Source organism: Mustela putorius, unplaced genomic scaffold, assembly GCF_011764305.1.
Source record: "Mustela putorius furo isolate JIRA1106 unplaced genomic scaffold, ASM1176430v1.1 tig00003875_pilon_pilon_pilon, whole genome shotgun sequence".
In the NCBI taxonomy this organism is placed as follows: Eukaryota; Metazoa; Chordata; class Mammalia; order Carnivora; family Mustelidae; genus Mustela; species Mustela putorius.
This window is the reverse complement of record NW_025422026.1, coordinates 4,983,563-5,003,948: the sequence shown is the minus strand read 5'-3', so window position 1 is coordinate 5,003,948 and position 20,386 is coordinate 4,983,563. Positions and strand designations below refer to the sequence as shown.

General features: G+C 42.3%; 1 protein-coding gene across 2 annotated transcripts in view; it reads right to left on the bottom strand.

Annotated features, from left to right (window-relative positions):
- Positions 1-20,386, bottom strand: part of IQGAP1 (IQ motif containing GTPase activating protein 1) — a 100,580-nt gene that overhangs the window by 42,746 nt on the left and 37,448 nt on the right. For both annotated transcript variants that reach the window (XM_045067235.1, XM_045067237.1), the window contains 10 exons: positions 16,551-16,627; positions 10,697-10,764; positions 9,630-9,743; positions 8,883-9,061; positions 8,114-8,198; positions 3,059-3,222; positions 2,145-2,229; positions 1,279-1,442; positions 924-1,084; positions 409-533 (listed from right to left, as the gene is read on the bottom strand). In XM_045067235.1, the coding sequence (XP_044923170.1) occupies positions 409-533; positions 924-1,084; positions 1,279-1,442; positions 2,145-2,229; positions 3,059-3,222; positions 8,114-8,198; positions 8,883-9,061; positions 9,630-9,743; positions 10,697-10,764; positions 16,551-16,627 (1,222 nt within the window). The remainder of the gene's footprint in view (positions 1-408; positions 534-923; positions 1,085-1,278; positions 1,443-2,144; positions 2,230-3,058; positions 3,223-8,113; positions 8,199-8,882; positions 9,062-9,629; positions 9,744-10,696; positions 10,765-16,550; positions 16,628-20,386) is intronic.

The following is a 20,386-nucleotide window of genomic DNA, read 5'->3' as shown; positions in this document are numbered from 1 at the left end:
AGCACTTTCTGGAGTTCTCTAAGTCATTCCGGCACACGACTGGACCTGAGGCGGGGTTGCTGAGGGAAGCTCTGAGTTTACAGCCAGCGGCTCAGAAGCATGGTGACCTGGGAGTGCCTCAGAGCCCAGGCTGGTGACTGAAAAGAGAGGAGTCTTAGGGAAGACCTAAGGCGGGGTGGTGAGTGTCAGAACTAAACTACCTGTTATGAAACATTTAAAAATGACAGATCACGCTCAAGTCACTCCTGAGAGTTTTAGTTCTGGTTACATACCACCTGACTGGAGCGGTTGCCTGACGTTTTGGAAACAATGTGCCACCCTGGCTGGAGCAGCGTTTAGAAGCAGCTCACGGAACCCCACCACGTGGCACGGGCATTCTCTGAGGGGATGGGTGGGCCCATTACTCACGCTCGTGCTCCTCCTGCACCACCAGATTCACATGGTCCACGCAAGCCTGGATGTCATTCCACGTAATAAACGCAGTGTTTTCTGCATGTGCCTGTGTTTTTAGTTTCATCAGCTCATCCAGATACCTGCCCCGCCCCCCAACAAAAAAAGCAATTAAGCACAATGTAAGAAAAGGGACCTTCAGGATTGTCAGGGGTGACAGGAATGAGAAGACTGGAGACACAGCATCCAAGGACCAAAGAAAGACAGCTAAGACGCTCCGACAGCCTCACATATCCTGGGGGGCAGCTTTGAGACTTGGGGAGTTACCTTCAGCAAAATGAGAAAATGCAAAAATAGCACTTTTTCTTTTAAGGTTGTGCTTTTTTGTTTGTTATTTTAGTAACCTCTACACACAATGTGGGACTCAAACTCACAACCCCAAAGTTGTGAGAGAGAGAGCTGACCCCCAACAGACAGAGTACAGACAGAGAAACAGTGTCCCACAGATCCCATCTACCGCCCTGGGCACCCACCTCTGACAGTTTTCTTCTTCGATATTGGTAAGGCCTGTCACAGAACTGCTCAGCTGTTTCCACACTGTGTTCATGTCCCCTGACTCCAGCGCCCTGTTGATTAGGGCCACCGAGGACAGCATTTCCACGGCGACAGAGAGCTCAGGGTGGGTGAGGCTATGCTGTACAGAGAAGGGGAGGGGAAAAAGGTGAGGACAGACAGTCTTGGATACAGAGGGAGGTCAGAGGTTCAATTAAGCCGTAAGAAGTCTAAGTTTCTGGTTTAAAAAAAAAGCTCTGCCAAGTACACTGAGAAGTGGGGATTAAGTTCACCCCCACCCCACTCCGCTCTCCAACACAGGCGCGGCTGACTTACTTCAGGACTCTGCTGCTGCAGGGTAGCCAGCTCTTTCTGATAAAGATCAGCAGCAAAGGGGTACACCTGGGGCAGCTGGGCCTCGGGATTCGTGAGCTCCAGGACAGTCTTCTCGGCAACACCCTTCTGGATGGCAGCATTGATGGCTGCCACGGCTGCCAGCCCTGTGCAGAGAACGGGCCAGAAATGCAGCTGGCTTGGGAAGGCCCGAGGGGAAGGAGACGCAGTTCTCACAGGACAGAGTTATATTCTGCAGATAAACTGTGAACTGTGATGTCTAAAGTGGAACTTTCATCTTTAAAAAGATAGCCTCCCCCATTGTGTGCTGGGCAACTGTCCGCTACGCCAACCACGTCCTAATAAAGCTGTTTCCACTCCAATTTGTCCTGCACCTCTTTCTAAAACATCTCTTCTATCCCGGGCGGCCTGGTGACTCAAGTACCAGCTTCTCAAGCTGCCATTCAAAGGTTTCCACAATCTTTCCAAGCCTTTGTCTTACACAGCTCGGGCCCAGCTATCTACAAAGATCTTATTCTAACCACTGCTGCCTCCATACATCTTTCACCATCCGCATCTCTGCTCACACTTCCTTTTCCTCTCTGCACACATTGGGAACGTTCTTCTCTCTCTTTCACCGTCCAGGAGGTACCCACCAAGCCCTGAAGTGTCGTCTCCTCCAACGCTCAAGCGCTTGCTAGCTGAAGTGAGCCCACACGGACTCAGGTTCTACTCTGAGAACTAGAGGAGCCCTCCTGCCAGAGGCACCCTGTACCCGATTACGGCTGCAGGCTTGGAGTGATGGGAGCTGACCTCAGACGCCCCAGGGACCTAAGCCCCACTCAGGATCTCAGGGAAGGGCCCCGTACTTCTCTGATACTGTTGGGCAGCACCGTTTGCAGCGTCCACGCCACACTGGAGCTCCTCCTTCTGCAGGGGATCGGCCTGGCCACCCTGAGAAAAGCAGAGAACATTTACGTGAAGATTCTCATGCCTCTGCCTCCAGGCCTTACCGTGGTATCTTCACAGCAGTCACAGGGGGGAAGAACCACGGCACTAAGTGACAGCATCGGGCTCCATGTGGAGAAAGCGACAGTCCTCCTAAGAGCCAAAGCCCCCGCCAGATCTGGGGTAGAGTGACTTTCCAGATACCAGCACATTAAAAAAAATAACAACAGTCTATGAGAGGCATCAAAATATTGACACAAGAGGTTTACAGACTCATTAGCACATTAATGCTGCTTACTCTGGCTGGGATATGCTGGGAGTCTGCAAAATGTACACTTGTTTGTCCTCATTCAGACAAAAAAGGAAGCCACTCGCATTTGTCCTACAAACCCCACTGAGTACAATTCCACAGTCCACTCTTCCTGCACGTTAAGCATTTCCCAGTGCTGGCTGGAGAAAACTAGTGACGTGTGCTTTCTTTTAAGTAGAAATCCCCAAAGTCAGAAAGTAAAAGAGACTCAGGTTTTCCCCACGGCTTTTAGTTGGGGGACAAGCAGCATGTTTCCAGTGAAGGGGTGGTTAGGTTCGGAGAGAGGTACGACCTGTTTAAGAGAGCTTACAACTGGAAAAAGCAAGAGAGCTAAAGACAGTGTGTTTTTTACCTGAGGATATTTTAAAAACCTACATCTATATGCAGGAAAAAAAGTCATACTAAAAACCATAGGTTATATTCTAACTACAGGGGGAAAAGGCCCCATCAAAATCTTTAAAGGACAGCGCACGATTCACATGGCTGTGCCAGAATGTCTGTGGCTTCAGCCCGCCCGACTTTTACCTGTCTCTTCTGCTCTCTGTCACTCAGGAGCTGCTTGAGGTACCAGTCCCCATTCTGCTGCTGCAGCCCTCGAAGGCCCAGAGCTGGAGACTGCAGGGCCTTGAACAAGGCAAGTGCCACACCCTGCTCCAAAGCCAGGTCCACATTTGCTAAGGCAGAAGACGCTGAGGAGGGAAAAAGGCCACAGTTTATGAGAACACTATGGGAGCATCACAGCCTAAAATATTCTTCCTTCCCCAAAACCAATCTTGATTTCAGATGAGGGAAATATAGTTCAGATGGCCTTTGTTCTGGAATATCACGGAAGCACAAGATCTTGGGACTGGAAGAAAACCTTAAAGTCACCAGGTCCAGGGGTCCCCAGTAAGGCTGTTAGTCAGTTAATGGATTCCTGGACACGCCTCAGGCCTACTAAAGAGCTTCCAGATGCAGACACCTTGGCACCGATATGGGCAGCAACAGAAGACGCAACAACCTAAACCAATGCATGTCTAAATACTCTCTAAACACCAAGTTATTATTTAGATGAAACTCCTGAACAAGAGAATGTTTCTCCCACAGGAATTTACTACATCTTTGGGCAATTTTCCTTAAAAACAAAACAAAACAAACTGAAAGCTTTCACCCTACTGCTGATGCTTAAATACATCCAGTCCCTCTTTCCCTCTGACAGTCCAGCTCAGACTAAAGAGCCCTCATTCCTTAACAGCACCAGTCTAAATCCCTTCACTACCCTGCTACCTCCTAAACACACCAGGACAGTGAGTGCCCAGACAGCAAGGGTGGTCTGACCCCGGGGAATGGTAGCGGCTGTCTACACCCTCTTGAACTCTCTACTCCGAGAGGATCGTGGTCACAAGAGATCTTTAACATCTGGCAGTGAAAACCTAGGTGTTCCTTAATCTGAAAATAATAAAGACACATTCCTTATTGTGTTGTTGTTAAAATTAAACGAAATCACACACATGAAAGCACTTTGTATATTGTAAAATCAACAAGGTCTTAGGTTGGCAGTCAGAAAATAGCTATTTTCTGACTTCAAAAATAACAGCCACTGGGAAGTAATCATTACTGTATTATTTTCAGTTTCCCCATTTTTAGAAGAAAACAGAGTTCTCCCACCATTCTCAACCCAAGGATCTGATTTTATCTCCAATGTAGCAAAACAAATCAATAATAATATACTAAAAATCAAAATATCTGGAGCATAGCAGCACTTAAAAATTTTAAATGTTTCAATGTTAGTAAAAACAAAAAATAAAAAGAAAATTAATATGAGGTGTGTTAAAAGGAAAATAAAACTTAACTTAAAAATTTTTAAATCTCGGGGCGCCTGGGTGGCTCAGTGGGTTAAGCCGCTGCCTTCGGCTCAGGTCGTGATCTCAGCGTCCTGGGATCTAGTCCCGCATCAGGCTCTCTGCTCAGCGGGGAGCCTGCTTGCCTCTCTCTCTCTGCCTGCCTCTCTGTCTACTTGTGATCTCTCTCTGTCAAATAAATAAATAAAATCTTTAAAAAAAAAAAAAAAAAAAAAAAAAAATTTTTTAAATCTCTGTAGATGCCTAAAGGGCTCTTCACTTCTTCCCAGTGATCACACCTGCAGCTCAGCTAACTCATCACCACACCAAGGCACCGGCTCCTGGAGTCCAGGCTGCGGGTCCCTGTGACCATTAGCCAACGACCCGCCCACACTCCCTCAACAGCATTTACCCAACACCTGCCTTGTGCCTCAAACACAGCTGTGAACAGAACAAATGATGTCCGTCCTGGTAGAGCTTTTACAGGAGTGGGGACAGAAAATAAAACCAATACAGGTAAACAACCAGCCCTTCTCTAGGTATGCGATGTAGAATTTGAGATTATCTATCTACAAAAGCATCTGGCTGATTATGCTTTTACCAGAAGCATTCTTACTACATAAATAAATTTAAATAAGCATGTACTAACGCTCATACTATAAAGATGATGAAGTTTAGAACATTATTTAAATAGTTTCTTTCACTAAGGTCTAATTTTCCTTGTTCTTCTAAAAAAGTATATGTGCTGCCGAAGCGAGCACATGTTCTTCTAAAAAAGTAAATAAAAGCTTGTTCTCGTTTTTAACTATCCGGCCTGCAGCTTTCTCCTGGGGCAGTGGCTTCAATGCTGGTCTCAAACCCTCAGGGAAAGAATCTTATCTATATTTAAGATAATTCCTGGGACCTAAAGTTCCCTTATCTTTCTAGCACGCAACCTTCTCTTGCTCCAGAGTTGCTGTCCGGTTAGGAAAAGACTGTCCCTCTTTGGGGAATCCTGCCTTATCCTCCCTCGTCTATGCAGTGAAGGTTCTTACACAAACCTCCAAGGAGAAGTCATTGTTCCTTTCTTTTTCTATGACTGCACCGCACACACCTTTGATACCTTGTTCTAAGCAACTTGCCCTGAAATTACTCACTTGCAGGTCCATCTTCCCTGCTACACTGAAAGCAACTTGGGGGAAGTTTTTAAAGAAATATTTATTTTAGAGAGAGGCAGTGGAGGGGGAAGGGCAGAGGGAGAGGAAAAGAATCTCAAGCACAACACGGGGGTTCATCTCACAGCCTTGAGATCGTGACCTGAGATGAGACCCTGTCGGGCACTTAACCCCGAGCCACCCTGGGCACCCCTGAAAGGAACACTGTAATCACATATGGCTATGGCTCTTCCCCCAGAGGTTTATAACCGACTCTCACTGACTTAGCCAGGTAAAGCTACAATGATTATAAAATCCTAAACAACATAGTAAGAAAAAAACAGCCTTATTAAAACAAAGAGTGTTTTGTGCAGTGTACACAGCAAGAAACATGCTGGACTTTCTTCTCACACAGAAAACTAAAGATAAAAGGACACTCTGGTTTGTATCTGCTGGCTTAGGATTCATAGGTAGATACAGCACAACACATCACCCACACGTGAATGGAAAAACTGTTACTCTATTCAGAAAACCATTATCTTAAATGAATCAGGATGGAACAGAACACAAAGACTGCTGGTCGAGATTTAAAGCTCCCAGTCATATGGAGCTGGTAAAATCCTGTCAAGTTCTCTCTAGTTATTCAGATTCTTGGTTCAAAAGAGTGCCTCCCAGTGAACACAGAGGACACAGATTACTATTACTATAGTTATTATCCTCTTGAGCAAATAAAGGTCAAGTCTGGTTGAAATCAAATAAGCTTTTTAGTTCTTCTGGTGAGTCTAACCATTACACTAAGAATTACAGGGATTTCAAAAGAAGCAGGACTCCTAAGTAATCTGTACTTCAAGGAGTTAGAGATGTCAGAAACAAAGGCAAACAATATAAGACAACATATAATTGCATAGAAAATTATGCAGTTAGTCTATAAATGCCACGGGAGAGCGAGAATGGGCGCAGGTGAAAAGTGAGGTGGACCGTGAATGCCAGGTATAATCTGGGTCAGGCATGAGGGCATTATAGCAAGAATACACAATCAGCAAAAGCTGTGATAATGCCAATGTTTATGGGTACTCACTAAATACCAGGCAATTTGTATGCATTATCTCACCATCGGCAAAACAAGTCTATGCCACAGGGGTCCCATGTCACACAGCTATTAGTAAGAAGTCCAGAGAGCAAGTCCCAGGTCCATGCCATTCCAGAGGGAGACTCTTTCATGAGTCAAGAAAGGAACAGAATGAATATGGGATACAATTAGGCAAATGAGTTCACAGAGAGTTGTATGCATAAAATACCACATTAAAAACTCCGCTAGGCTAGGGAATCTGCTTTTTGCTGGGCAAGTAGTGAGGGACCAATCAATGCAGGTTCTATAGCGGAAGAGTGACAAAATGAAAATGACATTTTTAAGACATAAATTCCTCAAAAGTATGTAACACATATAGAGAAAAATCAGTAAGAATGGTATAATCTCATTTTTGTTTAAATATATTTTTAAAGATATGCATAAAAATATCAATAGTAGTGGGGCACCCGAGTGGCTCAGTCAGGCTCCCTGCTCAGTGGGGAGCTGGCTTCTTCCTCTCCCTCTGCCCCTTCCCACTGTTTCTGTGCATGCATTCTCTCTCTCAAATAAATTAAAAAAAAAAAAATCAATACTGGTTATTTCTAGGGAATGGAGGTCTAATTTTTTGTGTGGCTTTGGTTTATATCTGGATAACTTTTATTACTCTTTGAAGTAAAAATGAAATTATAATACTACTTTCAAAAATAGGAAAAATATGGGCGCCTGGGTGACACAGTTCATCAGGCCTCCAACTCTTGGTTTTGGCTCAGGTCCTGATCTCAGGGTTGTGAGACTAAACCCCACACCAGGCTCCACTCATACCATGGAGTCTGCTTGAGATCTCTCTCTCCCCCTCTGTCCCTCTCCCTGCTCTCGTTCTAAATAAATAAATAAAATCTTTTTAAAAAATAAAAATAGGAAAAATAGGGACACCTGGGTGCCTCATCATTTAAGTGTCCGACTCTTGATCTCAGCTCAGGTCATGATCTCAGGGTCATGAGTTCAAGCCCTGTGCTGGGCTCCACACTGGGCATGGAGTCTACTTAAAAAAATAAATAAGGAAAAATAAAATCCCTATTCAGATTTTTTTTTAAGTGTGTTAATACAGGGTAAAAGAGTGAAATTAGCCAACAAGAGGAGTTCTAGCAGCTATGGCAGATAGAGGGAGGGCCTGCCTAAGGAAGACAGCATCTGAAACAGAAGACATATGTACCAAAAAAAGGCAGAAGCAATAGTTCGTAAGCAAATCCACTAATGTCTAAAATAAACTTAGGGATGCCTAGGTGGCTTAGTCAGTTAAGCATCTGCCTTTGACTCAGGTACCATCCCACGGTCCTGGGATTGAGTCTCAAATTGGGCTCCCTGCCCCACGGGAAACCTGCCTCCTCCCCCTGCTTGATCTCTCTCGCTCTCTCTCAATCTGACAAATAAATGAGTAGTCTTAAAAAAATAAAAATAAAATTAAGGTAAATAAGCCATGTCGTCAGTCCAAGAACAGATCAACACCCACATTATTCTGCAGCATTCCTGAAGGTACCCAACTCAGGAACATACTTACTGTTAACTTTGTTTATATTGCCTTGAATTTCAGCTTGAGTGAGCAGCTCCTCATAAACGTCCCTTTCTCTCTCAGAGTTTTCTGTCTGAAAGTGAGTAAAAAGTGCAATGAATCAGTTCAGTTCTCTAAGACCTCAGAAACATACTGCTTCCCCAGCCAGGAGAGAACAAAGAGTAAGGGTGTGGCTTAAAATAATTAATGGAGCACACAGTGCAATGCTACACAGCCCTTAACTAAAAACATAAAAAGCAGACCCACTTGTTAACAACAAGCCCAAGGAAGCTTCCAGAACTGGGCAGGAGCAGGAAGCCCTGGTGAACTCTGCTCACTCAGGAGCCTGCATCCTTGCCTTAGACTTGAGCGGAAGGGCACACCCAAGGACCAGATCTCAGAACTTCTCATCGGTTCACACAAAATCAAAGAATAAAAGTCAAATTGGAATCTAATACCAAAAGACTGCATACTATGTAAATCCATTTCATTTATATGTAATTCTTAAAAAGGTAAATACAGTGTTCGATTCAGACTGGAGGTTGCCTGGGGTTAGGGATGGGGAGTGGAGGCTGATTGTGAAGAGGGACCGGGGGACTCTGGGATTGATGGTTTTGTAACCACACACGTTTGTCAAAACCCATCGAACCATACATGTAAAACAGTAAATTTTACTGTGTATAAACTATACTTCAAGAAAAGTGATTTTTAAAATGGACTCATATCAAACAATGAAAGAATATAAATCAATTAGAAGGAAGAAGTGCTCCATTTTTACCCTATTTTTAGCGTTGGTCATTTTCTCCTGCTTGGCCCGATAAAGCACATCCTGGTACGTGGAAGCCAAGGGCTCTTCAAGATTTACAAGCATGGCATTGGGGTTTCTCAGAGCCACAAATGTGTCGGCTGCAATTCTACGGTCAACAGCCTCATTAATGGCAATAACAGCAGCATGCACTAAGAAAATAAAATTAAATTAAAAAATCAAAACACAGAACACTGGGGTTATATAGAGTAAGGGAGGTACATGACACACCCAGAACAACATCGTGCCCCCTACTGCAGGAAAAGGCTCACTGTGATAGAGAAATGAGGACTGGAGTTGGAGGAATGGCTCCCTGAATCCAGTAAGCCTAGTCTCCTCTGGGATGCACAGAGCCACAGCTCTCCCTGTGATCCCATGTCTGGGATGCTGAGTTTGGAATCTCACAGGGAAATATTTGTTAAAGAGCTTTGCAAGCAGGTATTATGGCAATGTTCACCCTCAATCATCATGTAAATACCATGATAAAAATAACAAACCCACAGAGACAGTGAAATGTAGAACTCACTTTCTAATGCTTTCATCTTCATCAAAATCATTCACTTCCAAATAACAGTAGCAGAGAAGACCGCAGCAGTGTTGACCTCCCTCTACCGACCTAAACTTGCTAGCAAAACTCCTAACGTCTGGGACCATCACAGTATTCCTGATTGAAGGCGGTAGCAACAAACCCATCTGAACCCACAGTTTCTCCTTGCTTACACGCAGCTTCGTCCACCGAGAGCTCGTTAGCCAGGATGCCCCCGATCTTGCTGAAGGCAGGCATCTGGATCCCGTACTTCTCCAGCTCGATCTTCATGTTGTTGATTTCCTCTTCTACAGAAAAAGATGAAGACCCAGGCGAGCAAATTAAGCACCTTTCCAGAACTCAGAGAAGGAAAGAGATTCCCCAACTACACAATGGGAAGAAGTGGCGGCTACCTCCTAGAACTGTTACGAGGATTTAATGAGATGATATACGGAAAGCACTGAACATAGTGCCTGGCACAAAACATACACTCTATAGACATTAACTATTATTACTATTATCAAGAGTACCAAAAGTCAGTGTAACATGAGAAAGAGCCCTACAGAAAAGAGTTGCTCAAAACTGCTACTTGTGGCATTTCCTACAATGTACTTGGGAAGGAGCAGCTGTGAAGGGAGCCCAGGAACAAATGGCCCACAAGCCAGCCAGATGTCTTTACACACCAAGTCACAAGCTGCTATGGGACCATTCTGCTTCCAAGGCAGGAAGCCAAATGATAAAGAAAACAACATGTAAGGTTTGGCCCATTGCCCCAGGTCTGGTGAACAACTTCCCCAGAAGGAAAAATGTCACAGATAAAAGTTTTATTAAATTTAAAATTCCCAAGTCTATAGAATAATGACCAGTTCAAAGGATTTGAATCTATATTACTCCAACCAATAGTACCACTGTTCTTTTTCTCACCAAGTCCCCATCTCTTCAAGCATCTGACAAAAGTAAATACATACAGAATAAGGTAAACAAGTTCAATTTTTAAATTACTAAATTTAAAATTACTAAATTACTAAATTGTCACTCCTTGCTCTATGCCCACTGTAGGTACTTCCTAAAATGAGAGAACAAAGTGTGAAATTCCCAGTTTACCTGTCTTCTCAATGCACCGGAGAAGCAAGTTACACTTCTTTGATCTCTGTTGCCAGAGTGTTTTTTTAAGCCCTATGTCTTTAAGATTGGTATTGTTGACTCTCCAGGCTATTTCCACATAAATCAAGCATTTCCTGCCAAGTCTGTAACTCCTTACCTGTGAAGTCAACCTTTCCATATAGGTCTTGAATCTGAGGAGCCAGGCCCAGTTTGAACAGGTACAAACTAGAAGACACGATATGCAAAAAGAGTTAGGCCTCCCAGCTGCACCCAGGGGCTGCTCTTAGATTAAGGAGGAAAGTCAGCATAAAGAGAAAAAACATTCTGAACATATATTCCCCTGCATGCTGCCCTATCCCCCCTTTTGCAGCTACCGCACTTCATCTCAGAACCTTTTCTGAGTTCTACATCATATTGTTCTAGAAAGTCACTTCATGCAATGCAAAAAGCACTGGGCTGGGAATCAGAAGACACAAGTTCAAGTCCCAGTTCTGGTACAAATCCAATGTGCAGTGTGAATGCAGTCTATCTAGGTGGAGAAACCTTCACTTCTGTACACCTTCCTGTGATCAATAAGTTTTAACTAACAAGATATTTATGAAAGTATCATGAAAATGGGGGTGCCTGGGTGGCTCAGTGGGTTAAGCCTCCGCCTTCACCTCAGGTCATGATCTCAGGGTCCTGGGATTGAGCCCCACGTCGGGGTCCCTGATCAGTGGGGAACCTGCTTCCCCCTCTATCTCTGCCCACGCTCTGCCTACTTGTGATCTCTGTCAAATAAACAAATATATTTTTTTTAAGTGTCATGAAAATGATTCAAATAAAAAGTCTTATTTAAACTGAATTCATATTACTGATGGAAAAGTTTCAGGTAATTCATGAGTCTTAAATAAACATCTTATCTTTACTGTTTAAATAAAAAAAAAAGGAATCTATTCAACTTTAAATCTCATGAAGGCAGGAACAATAAAAGTCTTGTTCACCACTATCTACCTGGAACCTGACATGTATTAATAAATATTAACATTTCACAGACAGACAGGTGGATAAGAAAATGTCTATAAGCCTGAATGACCATAACTGGATGCTAAGGACCCAGCAGATCAGAATCAACAGTAAGAAGTGTACTTGACAGAGATGGACACAAGCAAGACACCGACAGACTAGCAATAAGGGAATAAATTAAAAACGCTTAGGAAACAAATCACAGAAACTCAACAGAGTGACCTACAATTTGTGTAAATAATCTGTAAACCTCAGCTTGATCTAAACACGAATACAGATCGTGTATTTTGCATTCACAGAACTGATCAGGTCTTGAACTGTATATGATAAACACAAATGTATAATCTAAAAAAAATCAAGTTTTTGGAAAAGACATTCAAATTTATACATTCAGAGTAGCTAATTATTTTCTCAGATAATTACAAGTATGAATCATATGCATATGATTAAGTGTTTTTTAGAGTAAGATGCTCAAAATGGAACTATACAATGTTCCTCTCAACAAAATTTTTCAAAGCAAAATAGCCAATAACATTCTAGATCTATACCATGTACCCACAATATATATTATTTCTCCCATATAATACATCCTACCCAGATTCCAAATTTCTTCAGGAATTTCTCACTCTTTTATTTCTATGTGGACAGCAGAAAGTGATTGCCACACATCAAGAAACTTCAAGAATGTCACTTTTATAAGCCCAAGAATAGTGAGTTCATTTTTTAGGTTTTTCAAAGGTAAATTAAAGTTGTTAAGACATTCCAAGCTGCTACAAGTAAAGTAGAAGAGAAGCTAAGACAGAGGCACCATCTTTCTTTTATCTCAATTATTGAGAATATTTTAAGGAGGTGCTGGAGTTATGAATATAACTACAATGGCCACTTTGACCCTTTTGCCCAGAACCAAGAGTAGTCAACTTCAAAGCTGAAACTTTCAATCCTACCAGTAAACACCCCTTTCCAATCTTTGCTCCTGTTCTGTAGGTAACTGTTAGTTGCCTACAACAGTCAGCCTATGATTGAGCTCAGGTTCATTTTCCTTTTCTTTTTTTTGCTACTGAAGCTGTACTTCATGGTAATGGGGAAAGGAGGGTGTGGATTCCTCTTCTCTTTGCTGCCTGCAGAGCAACCTGGAAGTTACTATGCTGATCTCAAAGACTGTTAATAAAGGCTCTTAAACACAAACACAGCAGTTGCTTAGGAAACAGAATCTAGTACCGTCCACAGTCCCTGATCTAAATTCTTTAGGCCAGATATGAATTTAGATTTCTCAGATATTAGAAAGGTTTTATAGTGTATACAGTATTATACAGTATCTGTTTACTTAAGTATATACAGTATTACAAAACACACCAGCAAGCCTTGAGGCAGCACACCTGAAAAAATATATTATTTTTTTATAATTATAATTTTATAATATATTACTCTGCAGAGAAACATACACATAATTACAGTAAGGAGACAAATATTCTAAATAACTAATTAATTCTGATCAGATTTTGCCAACAAATGAGTTTGAAACAAACTTAAAGATGATTTTCAGCTTTTACATTTCTTTAGGATTATGGGCTAATTTAATCCCAAAATCAGTTCTTAGAAAGATAAAACATCAGAGGAAATGGAAATAAAGAACTGGGGTCTTGGGGCACCTGGGTGGCTCAGGTCATGATCCCAGCATCCTGGGATCAAGCCCCACTTGGGCTCCCTGCTCAGTAGGAAGCCTGCTTCTCCCTCCGCCTCTCCAGCACTCCTGCTTGTGTTCGCGCTCTCATAAATAAAATAATTAATTAAAAAAAAGAATAGGGGCACCTGGGTGGCTCAGTGGGTTGAACCTCTGCCTTCAGCTCAGGTCATGACCTCAGGGTCCTGGGATCCAGCCCCACATCGGGCTCTCTGCTCAGCAGGGAGCCTGCTTCCCCCTCTCTCTCTGTCTGCCTCTCTGCCTACTTGTGATCTCTCTCTGTCAAATAAATAAATAAAATCTTAAAAGGAAAAAAAAAAAAGAATTGGGGTCTTATCTGAGGGTGGAATGTAATCCAGAAAAGTAATTTAGCAGGACTAAATACAGTGACTATCTCAAAAGAGAAGAAGAAAGAAAGGCAGGAAGGGAGAAAACAGGGAGCTAATAATACTTTCTGTTACTGCAAATCCAAAAGGGAGAAGGGGCCTCAGCACACACAGTGAAGCAAGGTGCCTTTCTCCAACACTGCTGTACCATGCACTGAAGAGGAGGCTCCCAGCAGGTATACACTGCCTGCCTATCAACAACGGCCAGCCCTTTGGGAAAAACACTCCAGGGAGGAAAGAAATCATAAATCACCAACCAGAACACACTGCTCTGTATATAATTTCCAAGCACAGGCTGCATAACAATAGCAGACTTCCTCCCCTTCCAATTCTGAGAAAGGCACAGTTAATTCTTCATCTCCAATTCAGGGACTTTGGGGGCCTGGGACCCAGATGACGTTGGAGAGAGCCGTTGCTGCAGAACTCACAGAGAGGAGCTCTGCCAGCGGGGCCTTTTGCCGGCCACGTTCAGATATCCATTGTAGGTACAACCTTCACAAGGTTATCAACAAAGGCAAACCTCACTTTAACACTGAGCCAATCACAACACTCAGAATTAATCTGATTTTGGCTCAGACAGATACACTTGAAATTGCTACAATCTGAACATTCCCCTAAACAACACCCACTTCTAAGTGTTTTCTATTAAATCTTGGGTTACTTTTGTTTGTCCGTTATGACATGTACCTTGGAGGGAAATGTATGACATGTACCTTGGAAAAGCAATGTAAGGCATGACCTCTGTCCCTAAGATGCTAATAATGTAATAGAGAGAAAGACAGTGAACGTATGCAAGAAACAACAGAACTAAGAAACAAAGAAACATAGGTGTTTAGACAGAGGAATGAGCAAGAGTCACTGAAATCACAAACCCTCACCAAGAAGATGGGAACTGAATTAAAACTTGACTGGATACACTGAGACAAACATGAACAGTCATCTGGTAAAAGAAAGTACCATTTTCTTTTCTCATTTATAAGGCAGAAGATAATCCCTTGAGCTAGAGAAGGAGAAGGAAGGCTTGTTACAATGTATGATTTTGACTACCTAGTGCATGTGAGGCATCTAAGTACTAGAGACACAAAGATCTGGGGAGTCCTGCCCCCAAGGAGTGCAGGGAAAGCCAGCAGCAAGAACGAAAAACCCAAGGATGATGGAAAGCCATGCACTCGAAGAGGTCTGTGCAAACACCAGAAGAGCACAAAGATGGGAAGCAGCTAATTCAGTCTGAGGGAGAAAAGTAAAAGAAGGCATCCAGAAATGTGGCAATCCACAGTAGCATCTGAAGAAGAACGTGGGTTAAACTCGGGAGTAAAGGGCATCCAGGCCATGCAAACAGAATAAACAAAGGCACGGGAGCGTGGCTATGCACTGGTCCTCAGCTACATTCGTTCTTTTGTGGGTTTCACACGGCTTCCAGGGATCCAAAGGGTCTGGCACATATTTGATCAGACCTGAGACAACAGGCTTCTCACAGGTCAATATGATACATATATTCATGTATGTAATTAACATTTATTAAGCACACATAGAGGATGCCTTATAATTTCATTAAATGAGCAGCCCGAGCAAAGAAACCACAGCCACATGTCCCACTCACTTCTACCTTCTCATATAGCCCTGCGGCCACCAGGTAAATCTGTCCCGCTCCGCGTGGTGCTGTCATATCTACTGAACCCCACCCTCCCTCCACACACATTGCCTCTTCCTTCCAATACAGTATTTCGCCGATTCTAACAGCCAAGGGCCTGAAATTAAGCCATCTTCAGAATCTACTATGAAATTATGAAAAAATTATACTTTGTTTCAGTTCCTATTTGTCATATCTGTTTCACATAAACATTACTTAATGAACAAATGGCTTGGTGAGGACCTAGAAAACTAAGTAAATTAAAAATCAACCATTTGACAGTTGCTGGCATTATCTGAAGATGTTGATAAAATTTAATTACACTACTAAATTATTAAGACATGGTGATTGAATTTTGTAATTCAGCTATTGGCTTGTGGCAAAACAGTAAACAGTAATAAGTTTTGAAATGTACATGCTTCTTGTAATTCTTAAGAGATTTTAATTAAAAAGAAAAGAACTGCATCCCAGCTGAAATGTACAGTTCACAGGAATACTAGATCAACAATGAAAGACTATACTTTGTTTTCAGAGCCAAATTATCTGCTATTATGGGGATAAATAAATCCCTTCTCCCTATTCCCTAGAAAAACACAGCTGTTTCTCACCACTTTGTTAAGATAAAAGTATCCCATTCTATTTGGAAATCCTGAAGCTAATGCAAGAACTTTCTCGTTGCACCATGGACAAAAAGCTATACATTCAAGTCAGACATTATTCCTACACTGCTTTCTTTTTTACTGAGACAGAACTGACATGTAACATCACATTAGTTTCAGGGGTACAACATAGTGATTCAATATATGTATATATTGCAGAATGGTCACCTCAGTAAGTCTCACTAACATCCATCACCACACAGAGTTACAGATTTTTTTTCCTTGTGCTGAGAAACTTTTTTTGAAGATATATTTATTTAATTTAGAGAGAAAGAGAGAGAGCATGTGTGCTAAAGTGGGGTCGGGGGAGGGATGGAGGCGGGGGGGGGGGGAGACTCCCCCTACCCCGAGGGGGGAGCCTGATGCAGGGCTCGATCAAGACCTGAGTCAGCACCAAGAATTGGATGCTGAAGCGATTGAGCCACTGAGACGCCTCATGCTGAGAACTTTTAAGACCTACTGTCTCAGCAACTTTCAAGCATACACTACACCATTAGTAACGCAAATCCCTGGGAAGTAAGTTACAACCCCAGGGCTTAGTTGTTTTACAGCTGGAAGTGTTTTTTTGACTCCCTTTACCCATTTCGCCTGCCCCCAAGTTCCCACCTCTGGCAGTTTAGCAGTCTATTTTACCAAGAAAATCTGATTACCTGAGTGCGTGGATACAGTAGATACATCTTGGCATGTTTTTTCGATCATAGATATCTGTAGTTTCTGGGTAAAAAATCTAAGGAGGAATAAAAGAAGCAGAATAAGGTATCCATCCACTGGATCGTTCACCAACCACCAATTATACAAATAAAACGATCAGCAAACATTATTGGCATTCAGCAAGTAACTTCATTAGGGGGAACAGACAATTCATCTTAAGTAATGCAAAGAATAAAACGCTATAATAGAGAATAAAAAGCACGAGTTGGAAAAGCCTTATTTGGTTAATCCACTGAGTTTCACCAGGTATGTGAAAGGGATTTGCTTCCTGCAGACTCAGAATGGGCAGAAGACACACAGCGCTGAGCAGTTTAAACCACCGACCAATGTGGGAAGCTCCGGAGGACCGTGATCTGCCCAGTTACCATCTACCATATCTAGACACAGAATAACTCAACCATGAACACTTACTGGGGTGCTTTCGGTTGTGTGAATTACTACATTTAGACATTGGAAAAAAGCTATAAAATATTAAAATGTGTTATATGCAGCGATGTCTGGCTGGCTCAGCTGGTGGAGTGTGTGACTTGATCTCTAGGTTGTGAGGTTGGAGCCCCACACCAGGTACAGAGATTACTTAAAAATAAAATCTTCCAAAAAAAAAAAATGTGTTACATGCTTGGGAGAAGATAAAAGATACACAGATAAAGTAGATGAAAGAGCGGATATTGTATGGGAATGTGGAAGACTGGTGGTTCTCCTTAGTAATTGTCACAAATAATCGATTACTTGTGCTATTATCTCTTTGACTAGACACTACATGAAGGCAGGGATCAGGTCTATGCAATTCATTGCCATATCTTCAATGCCAAGCCCAGAGCCAAGGTCATGGAAGGGATTCTACATTTAATGAATTAACAAATGAGGTCAAACAGGAACACAGTAGGTTTAGACTGGGTATAATCCTGAATTTCAAGATCTATCTATTTTCATGGTGATGTGGCACCACGAAATTCATTCTATAATGTAGGGAGAAAGGAGATGATAATGGTCTGGAGAAGTGAAAGACTGAATTTTGAGGCCGTCAGAAGAATCTGGATGAGTAGTGAAAGGCAGCAGGAGAAGGCCTGTAGCGCCGTGGGCCTGTCAGAGCCCTTGACCCACCGTGTTTGTCTGTTTTCATGCATTTCCCACAATACCTATGACTCTCAACTAGAAAGAACCGCCCCCCTCGAGAGATGGGATGCACCAGAACTGTCTTTTGATCATTTCTCAAACTCCGCATGCTCACTTTCCAAGATAGAGATATCATCATCTCCTGAAAGGTGAAGATCATGGTCTCCCTGAGCCACCCTTTCCGAAAACAGCACAGAATATATTTTAGAAAGTAACAGAAAGATACAGTTGGGTAGGGTAGGATGCAATCCAATTATGAGGGCCTCGAAAGTCAGACAAGTCTGAACTTGATATGTAGGCGCCAGAGAAGTCCTAGCTGTGAAGCCAGGAATAAAAACAGAGCCTCAGAAGATCTGACTGGAGACAGGACACAGGGTACATTGAATCACGGAGAAACTGAAGCTCAGGAGGCACACTGATAACCTCTCTGAACAGATAAAAGAAACATTTAAATACATGAGGAAGGCTGGGGGCATAACTGCATTTAGGAGTTCAAGGTAACCTCAAGATTCTGAAATGGGATGACAGGGGAATTGAGGACAGGCTACCATTTAGTATAGAGGAGGGGAGGTTCACTTGGGGGAAAAGGAAGGTTTACGCTCAGACAGGAGGAATTCTAGTTAATAGAAAACTATCCGAGAGCTGTCGAGCAGCCATGTGAAACCGTGTGTTTAACTTATAGCAAAGCCTTCAAAATAACTGAACGCATGAGAACAAGAATGTAAGTAAATAAGGACAGCAGCTTAAGGAACCCCCACGACTAGGAAATGGTAGGCAGAACACAAGAGGAAGATGGAGCAGGAGTTGAGTAGATGGAAAACAATTTAAAAATCAAAGTCAAGGGGTGCATGGCTGGCTCAGTGAGGAGAGCACGCGACTCTTGATCTTTGGGTTATGAGTTTGAGCCCCACACTGGGTGTAGAGATTACTTTAAAAATAAATTATTTTTAAAGATTTTTTTAAAAATTTATTTACTTGACACAGAGAAAAACAGAGAGAGAGTGGGAGAGAGAGAAGCAGACTTCCTGCTGAGCAGGGAGCCCGATGCAGGGTCCATCCCAGGACCCAGGGACCATGACCTGAGCCGAAGGCAGACGCTTAATGATTGAGCCACACATGCGGCCCTTAAAAATAAGATCTTAAAAAAAAAAAATCAAAGACAAAAATCATAAAGTATTTTCTGGAAGAGGTGGCCAACAAGACCAATTATAACAAAAAGACAAAAGTGAGAAGAACCAAAAAGTTACCACATTAAGCTTTTATAATTAGCCTATATGTACCATATTAAGAAATTAGGAAAGATATCCCTACAGACACTATATATGTATTGTCAATTATATATATTATTATATTATATTATATATATTGTATATATATAATATATATATTCAATTCTATATCATACATTGTATTATGGGCAACAATTTTTAGACTAAGTATCATTAATCCACATTACAAGTCTTCTGGACCTAAATCATATAGAGTGGACATTTCCAGGCTGATAGCCATGATGGCCCTATTGTCTCTGAAAGCCTTTGGGGAACTCTATGTTTGTTATAGCTATGGTCCAGGACAATATACTACCATTAGTAAACAAAAGAAGTAGTAAAATTATATCAGTAAAAAAGCATTTTGTAGTAACAATACTACTAGTAATAGCACATATTAACAAAGCTCTTAGTACCATTTAAAAGAGGTTAAATCATCATTGCCCGTCAGGCATACTACAAAAGAAACAGGTACAACAAGATACAGGTGCACAGAAAGGCCAAGTAGGCGTAAGAAGTTGACACACTGCATTTCCTGACATTTGTGGGCCTAATTCTCAAACCTACCAGTGAAAGGAAGAGAGCTTCAGCATTCTGCTCTGAAAAAAAGAGGACAAAGGCTAGTCTTCTGCCAAGACTTGGCTCTGGATTTAACTCAATTCAAAACACAGCTATGCAAAACTGAGCTGGCCCTATGCTAAGTACCGAATGTTCGATGTTCGTCTCCCAGTGGTTCTAGCCCCTCTTGGACTTCGGATCCTCCCTACCTCACTTCTTTCAATCTGTCTTTGGTTATAAAAATTCAGACGCCACAGGGAGTTATAAAGAAAATAAAAACGCCCCTTAATCCCATCACACAGAAATCCCATCCCATTACAGACTTTTCCCAAGAATACAAGGGAAATTTTTTACATAAAATGATACATACATAAAAATAGAGATCTATTTTTTTACATAAAAATAGTGATCTCACCTTAGCCAGAACACAAACTTTTATAACCTTAGGCCATTCGGGTTTTTTCTCCCACTTAACACCTCACAGACAACTTCTCTTGTCAATACAGAGTAACATCACCCTTTCCAACGAGCTGTACTAGTATTCGACTGGCTGCCACACAGTTAATGCCCCCAGTGAAAGAACATGTGGCTGCTATCTTTTCTATTCTAAGCAATGCTGAAAAACTCTATGTGCCCATCTTTTCGGGCTTGTCTGATTTCGGGGGTGGGATGAATTCCTAGAAGTAGAATTCTTAGGTCAAAGGATATGGAAAACAAAAAAGATGTCCATGCCTCTATGAGTTGATGATATTGCATGGCCTTCCGGGTTCAGGACAGGACCAGGGATGGGGGGCAGAGGGGGATGTGGAGGCTGGAGATGGCAAATTTCACTA